General features: G+C 58.8%; 1 protein-coding gene across 1 annotated transcript; it reads right to left on the bottom strand.

Annotated features, from left to right (window-relative positions):
• Positions 1 to 2352: 2352 nt before the first annotated feature.
• Positions 2353 to 6713, bottom strand: MSX1 (msh homeobox 1). The gene is made up of 2 exons (XM_035005325.1): positions 6027 to 6713; positions 2353 to 3730 (listed from the first exon to the last, which is right to left on the bottom strand). The coding sequence occupies exons 1-2, from the start codon at positions 6493 to 6495 to the stop codon at positions 3288 to 3290; spliced, it is 912 nt and encodes a 303-aa protein (XP_034861216.1). The 5' UTR covers positions 6496 to 6713; the 3' UTR covers positions 2353 to 3287.
• Positions 6714 to 7051: the final 338 nt, after the last annotated feature.

The raw sequence follows: 7051 nt of genomic DNA, 5'->3' as shown, positions 1-7051 counted from the left end.
GTGAATGATCCGGTGTTTCCTGCCAAAGGAGGAAACTAGATCCGTAAAGGACCAGGCCTGGGAACCCCCTGCCCACTCTGCCCTCGCTTGATAAACAAGCAACTGGGTTCGGAGGACTGGGCTGAGAGAGCAGCGGTGCCCCGAGGACCGCCGCCAATTCCCACCAGGCCTGGCTGAATCTGGCCCCAGTCTTCACCCCACACCAGTGAGCCGCTCCGATCTAGCAAACATTTATTGGGCACCTTCTGTGTACATGCTGTATTGAGAAAGGGAATTCGAAAACAAAAGGGGGGAAAGAAAGAGCTAGACGAAAAGAAACAAAAATGGATAAAGTAGGGGGCACGGGAGTGGAAGGAAACCCGGACCCAAGCCGGCAACGCGGGCGGAGGCGCGCGCAGAGGCGGGCTCGAGCGGGGGTCCCTGGGCGGCGACCTCCTCCACCCGACAGAGGTGCTTGCGTGGGGGAAGGGGGCGCGCCCGCCTCGCCTGCAGCTACCGCCTCTCTGGAGCCGCGGCGCGTCTGCAGAGCGCGAGCCGTTGCTCATTACTGCAATTATGTTGCTCTAAGTTTGCCTCGACCCTAAATTGCCAAACTTCGAGGAGCCAGGAGGCCCGGGAGTCCGAGCCAGAGGAGACACCTGATCCTGCCCCAGCATTCCCCTACCCGCACTAGAGTAAAAGACTCCAGGGCTGCGGACGCACCGTGAACTGAGAAAAATCAGATCCACCCCTATTCTCTGGGCGCCCTCTCCCGCGGGGATTCGTTGACACTTCCCCAAGATCCTGGGAGAGGGAAGGATTCCCAGACCCATTTCGCAGATGAGAAAACCGAGGAACGGAGAAATGGAATATCTTCCCTCCCCAAAGTCAGGCAGTCAGTAAGCGGCAGGGCTGGGATGAATCCCGTCGGCTTGTCTGACTTCAAGTTCAATACCATCCCCAGGACAGGAGAATCACCAGGGGTGTTCCAGAAAGGAACCCGAAAAATTTGTGAGGAGTCAGTGTTCTGCGCTCCGTCACTGTCGGGGTGCTTAGTTTATAGAGAGGAAACAACTCCTTTCTGCGTCTGCGAGAAGCAGCGATGTTCCTCAGCCCTCAAGCGCCTTTAAAGGACTACGTGAGTCTGAGACCTTTTTAGGTCTAACTCCTCTCTCTTGGGGACGAAGAGGCCCAGATTCGGGTTCTGACCGCGCTTCTGGGAACCCAGAAGTCTGTCTGGAGCGGCGGAACTGCACTCCACAGCAAGCTTGCTTTCTTTTCTTAAGGAGGGGAGTTGTGACATGTTGGGACTTCAGCCCCGGCCTCCGGGACGGAACGTTTGCCGGAGCAATCGGAGATTGGAGGATCGGAGACCCCGGGTACCCTGGAGCTTGCCCGGCGCCAGCTCAGAGCCCGCCCGGAGTGCGTGCGCGCAGCCCTGCGCTCTCTTGGAATTCCTAGGCAGAGCTCCGGCCCCTGGGGCTAGAAACCGCTCCATGTGCCCCAGACTCGTTTCCCACCCCGCACCATGGCCTCTAGCTGTGGAGACTTCGACCCTCCCCAAGTCCAACGCCAGGTCCTTGGAGTTTCTAACAACCCTTGGCCTGCTGGCTTCCAGGGTTAACGGCTTGCGGCAAAAGCCGCCTGGGGCTGTCCTGCGTGGAGTTGGGAGGCGCGGGCCAATGTGGGACTGAGGCAGGGCCGGGGGGGAGGGGAGGGCACGCAGATCTGGTGAGAATTAAGCCAGGGCCCCCAACTCAAAAGGCAACAGAGCCGTGTCTGGAACATAGTAGGCTCTGTTTACTACGAGGTCATTTTCTGCCATCAACATCCTTGCAGAATTCCCCCCAGAAGGCTAAACTTGGCGCTCGTTCAAATATATTCTCCTGGAAGCCTGAATCTAACCTACTATATAAAAGAAAAACCAAGTTTGTGAGCGTTTGGAGGCAGGGGCTCATGCAAAGGACACGCCAAGGTGGGAAGTGTACTGTCGCCTTGGGTTTTCAGTAAAGTGTTTTGTTTTTAAGGGTCGTAATAGGGGGTGTGAAGGCGTTCACCTTCTGGCAGCTCAAAATTAGATCCACAAACCGGGTCTCCACCAGCGCAGCGATTTAGAGAAGCAAAGCAATGGCCTCCACCCCCCACCTGGCCTCCTGTGGGAAAAACAGGTTTGCGGGGGTGGGAATTGTCTGGATTAGCTGTCTGCAGTCATCAAACCATTTGGGTGATTCGCTTTGTTTTCATAGACAGGTTAAAAGGGAAGAAAAAAGAAAGAGTCGGTTATGGGTCGCCTGAGCAAGTGTCGATTTCAGCTTAAAGTGAATTGGAAAATTGAGCCTAATTATCCTAGGTAATTGCTTCAATTCTCCACTTGACTTTGCTAATGCAGATCTGTCCTGTGTGTTCAAAAAGACACCCCCTTCTGTCCCTGAATATCCTGTTGTCACCTTTGAAAGGTGCCAGTGTAAAACTACCATCATGCTGAAAAGCAATCGCATATGTGAACAGAAGGCAAGAAGTAAAATCCAAATAAAAGCCTAAATCAATAAAGAGATCGTTTCTTGTAGCTTAAAATTAATTTATTTAACAAATATAGCTATAATATAAATGATAATAAAATTTCAAATATACAGTATATTACACACAATCCCTTCCAAAGGGATTCTTGAGAGTCACACAAATGTACTGTTAAATAGGAACAGGAGTTTTAAATTTTATTTTACAGTTTTTTCTGGTACTGGTGAGAGAGGTCCCTTCAACCTACCTTGGCAACGCATCTGTGTCACCCCCCTTCCCCCCACCGAAAGCAGACGTTGTGCAGTTGAAGTTCTCTGAAGTTTTCCGATGGAAGGACGGGGGTTTCCATCTCCCCTGGCATGCTCTTCTCTTTTTCTCCAACTGTTCTTATTTTCCAAAATCTTCACACGGGAGTTTCTCTGTGCGTCTCCTGCCTGGTTGTCAGGACAGGACGCAGCCGCCTAGTGCCGGTCCGACCACTAACTCTGCTGGGGACCGCTGGGAAGTCTACACCTCTCTAAGTTTCTCCATCTGTAACACAAAGGGTAGATCTAGATTCTAGAAGTGTTAAGGGCCCCTTCCAGCCACTTTTGGGGGAGGGGATCAGACGTAGGAGAGCGAACGCAGGGAGCAGCCGAGGATCAACCGGAGCAGCGTGGGGGTTAAAGGGGAAGGAGCCGGGCGGGGCCGAACAAGGGAGCTCGTTGCGGGGGGGGATGGCACCTGCCGCTCGCAGGAGACCGGGGCTGGAGGAATCAGCTGGTACCACAGGGAGGCGACCCTGGGACCCTCTATGTCAGGTGGTACATGCTGTAGCCCACATGGGCTGTGTAGAGTCCCACGGGCGCCACCGGCAGCGCGGCGCGCTGGAAGGGGCCAGAGGCCCCGTAGAGCGAGGCGCCCGCCGCGGCCGCTACCGCCGCGGGGCCGCCGAGCGGGAAGGAGAGGCCAAAGGCAGCCGGCGGCAGCATGGGCTTGGCGGCCATCTTCAGCTTTTCCAGCTCTGCCTCCTGCAGTCTCTTGGCCTTGGCGCGGCGGTTCTGGAACCAGATCTTCACCTGCGTCTCGGTGAGGCTGAGCGAGCTGGAGAACTCGGCGCGCTCGGCGATGGACAGGTACTGCTTCTGGCGGAACTTGCGCTCCAGCGCCAGCAGCTGAGCGGTGGTGAAGGGCGTCCTCGGCTTGCGGTTGGTCTTGTGCTTGCGCAGGGTGCAGGCCGGGGGGCTCAGCCGCCCTAGGGGGCCGAGAAAAAGGCAGGGGGTTAAGAGAGCGGCGCGGGAGTGTAATCTGCCCACAAAGTAGTAAGAGTGGTCAATAACAATACCAGCTATTCGTTTTCGTGGAGCATCTCGGTGCCAGGCACTGGGAGAGACACTTGGAAAAGGTTTTCTCCAGTGGCCACACCCCGCGGGGTAGACGTTCCTGTCTACTTCTTGCAAATGAGGAAACAAAGATTCCAGGTGAAACAGACGCAGGTTCAAGGCCCGAACTTAACTGGGAAGAGGCGGAATGCCTTCATGCTAAGTGGCTGCTCAGGAGGGCCTTCCGCGGCTGGTGTCCGAACGGTAGGTGTTAATAAGGTTGATGGAACACGCGGAAAAGGCCCTGCACCCAACCCAAGATCACATCTAGTTTCATGAATTGGCTAAACATTTATCTGTGCACACCAAGCCTTCAGCGCTAGCGTTGCGTGGCATCCAACCCGGATCTCCAAATTCCACTCTTTCCCCTGGAACAGCATGTTCCTACAAGGTTCTGAGGGCCGTCCCTGGGGACCCAGAGGTGGCGCAAAGCCGGCTGTCAGGCGGTCAGGGAGGTGGTACCACGGCCATATCTCAAATATATGAAGTGCCAGTGTGTGTGTGTGGGGGGGTACTTCTGATTGTCTCGATTGTCTCAATGGTCTCTTGGATCTCTCCCACCCCCAGCGCCTTGGCCCTCTGGACACACACAAATGGGAGTGGCGCGCAGGGGGGGGGGGGGGGCTGCAATCACTTCTCCACTTGTGTCTGGGTTTGCAGAGATCAAAGGTGCCAAGCTTTTTCTTAGGGCTTCAAAATATACTTCAAGGATGGGAGGTGAGCGAGCACCTCGAGAGAGGGTTCCCGCAGGTCTGAGACTGAGTCCTCTGGACCAGTCAACCCCTGCCACACAGGGCAGCCGTGGCCGGATAAAACATAGAACAAATTATTTCCAGGACAACGGGGATCACAAGGACTTTGGGGTCTGGGTGGAGGCCCTAACTGAATTCCCAAGTCCTGGAAAGGCCGCTTTCCCTACCCAGCAGCTTCTTCCCTTGGGAAAAATGAATTCAAGTCCAGAATGTTTCACCATGCGGGTTTTGCCTAAGCATGCATTTTTTCGTTGTTTGTGTGTGTGTGTGTGTGTTTTAATGATCCTTTGGGCTCACAGACCACCAGGATATGAGTCAAACGAAACCTCGTGTTAACATCCCCCCTTCTTCCCTGCTCCAGGCCACTGAGAGTCCGGGAAGCAGTTGGCCCCCGACTCGCTTTCCGCCCGGCTGCCCGAGGGGCGGGCGCCGAGGAAAACGTCACTCCCTTCGGTAGCGACAGCACAGCCCTGGGCCACCTTCTCCAGCCCTTAGGCCCAGGGAGCGGTTGGCCTTTCAAAGACGTTTAATCCCTAGATAAAAATCATTCCTCAGCATCACGCCATTGAATTCGGGTTGCTATTATGCCGCGCAAAATAATCGGAGGAAACGAGGAAAACTTGGGAATTTCCCGTGCTCCTGAAATATCTCCGAGCGTGTTTGCTGGGCAGGGAAGCCGGGGGGCCATGAGGCCTTGGAGCGACCCCGAACGCGCCTTTGACGGCTGGAGTCCGCTTCAATGGGCCCAGTCGGCGAATTTGGGAGCTTCCCACCGCAAGGGAGGGGGCGCCTCCCACTAATTGACTTGGTGCCCCGCCCCCTCCACTGGAACCTGAGCGCCCCCTCCCACTAAATGACCCATCCACCAGGAGCACTAAGTATCTGCCTGAAACTTGAAGGGGGAAGGGGGAATCTTGCAAGAGGTTAAGAACCTCTGGGAAAAGAGATACTTTAATGCGGGGGGTGAGGGCAGTCTTCTACGAGAAAGTGAAACTCTGAGCGCAGGGAAGATGTCCGCACCACTTGGACCCACCCGTAGGGATAACGGCGAAGTAACAGGGTTTTGGGGGCAGATTGGGAAGTGGGGACTCTTGGGGTCCTTTGACGGGGGCTGGAGGCGAGGGTGCCCAGACACCTGGCCCTACAAGTTAACTGCCAGCCGCAGCGTCCCCTGGCCAAGGCGAGGAGCCCGCGAAAGTGGACCGAGAGCTGGGTTTCAGCCAGGCCTCCACCCCTTTGGCTGATGCGATCGGGAAGAGGACTAAACCCGGGCCTCCCCGCCAAACCCTCGGCAGCACCAGCTCCAGGTATCCAGCTGCAGGTACGCAGCCGCTGGAGACAAGCAGGCGCCGGCGCGCGGCCTGGCGCCCTCGGGTCCCGCACCCCCTCCCCCGCCGCCTGGGTTCTGGCTACTTACTGGCCGGGGGCGGGGAGAAGCGGGGGCTCTGCATCCACGGGGTCCTCTCGGGCTTCTCGGGGCTCTCGGCTTTGACCAGCGCATCTTCTGGCAGCTTGAGAAGTCCTCCCACCGAGAAATGGCCCAGCGGCCGCGGCGAAGACGGCGCGTCAGGGGCTCCCAGCGACCCCGGCCGGGCGCCCAGGGGCGGCGCAGAGCCGCCCGCCGCCTGTGCGCCCTCGGAGGCCACCAGGGCGCTCTCCTTGGCCCCGGGCTTCCTGTGGTCGGCCATGAGCGCCTCCACGCTGAAGGGCAGGAGTGAAGGGGACACTTTGGGCTTGGCGCCCTCCTCGTCTGCGCCCATGGCGGCCGCCGTGGCCGCCGTGGCGCTGGGGGCCTGGCCCCCGCCTCCCCCCGCCGGCTTGCCGAAGGCGGAGTCCTCCACTTTGACACCGAGTGGCAAAGAAGTCATGTCAGCAGCCGGGGCCATGCAGAGCCGGGCCCCCCCTCCAGCCGCAGCACGGGCCAGCCGCCGGGCATGGGCTTCGGGCGGACTGGGAGCGCGGCCGGCCTTGGGGAGCGCCCGGGGCCCTGGCCCGGCGGGCCCTCGCGCGCGCGCCTCCCGCCCCTCCCCAGAAGGCCAGCTCCGGCGCTCGGGGCCTGGTTCTTCGCTGGCGCCGCCGCGCAGGCCGAGTTCCCGGGCGCACTCGCCGGCTCCGGGTCGGGCCGCAGCTCCCCAGAGAACTTGTTAATAAGGCGAGGCCGGCGCGGCGGCGGCCAATCAGCGCGCGAGGGGGCGGGCCCGGCGCGAGCCATTGGGCCGCGCTCCTGCGGACTGGCCCCGGGGCGCACTGGGCCGCGGGGCGCGCGGGACAGGGCCGGGCCCCCCGGAGGGCAGAGGAGGGGAGGGGGCGCGGGAGAAACTTTCTTCGGCGCTGCAGCCTGGGCCGCCTCTTTCCGGGTGCCCGTCGGTCTCTATTTTTCTGCGTTCCTGGGGGACTTCTCTTCTGCCCACCCCTCTCTCCCACGCCTCCCTTTTTTCTGTA

Source organism: Mirounga leonina, unplaced genomic scaffold (genome assembly GCF_011800145.1).
Source record: "Mirounga leonina isolate KUSES-001 unplaced genomic scaffold, KU_Mleo_1.0 Mir_129, whole genome shotgun sequence".
NCBI classification, from domain to species: Eukaryota; Metazoa; Chordata; class Mammalia; order Carnivora; family Phocidae; genus Mirounga; species Mirounga leonina.
Note: the sequence above shows the minus strand (reverse complement) of the source record. Positions and strands in the feature narration are given on the sequence as shown.

Coding starts and splice junctions, on each gene's coding strand:
- MSX1 (XM_035005325.1), bottom strand. CDS start 6,495: ATGGCCCCGGCTGCTGACATGACTTCTTTGCCACTCGGTGTCAAAGTG. Junction 3,731..6,026: donor CTTCTCCCCGCCCCCGGCCA/GTAAGTAGCCAG, acceptor TCGGCCCCCTAG/GGCGGCTGAGCCCCCCGGCC.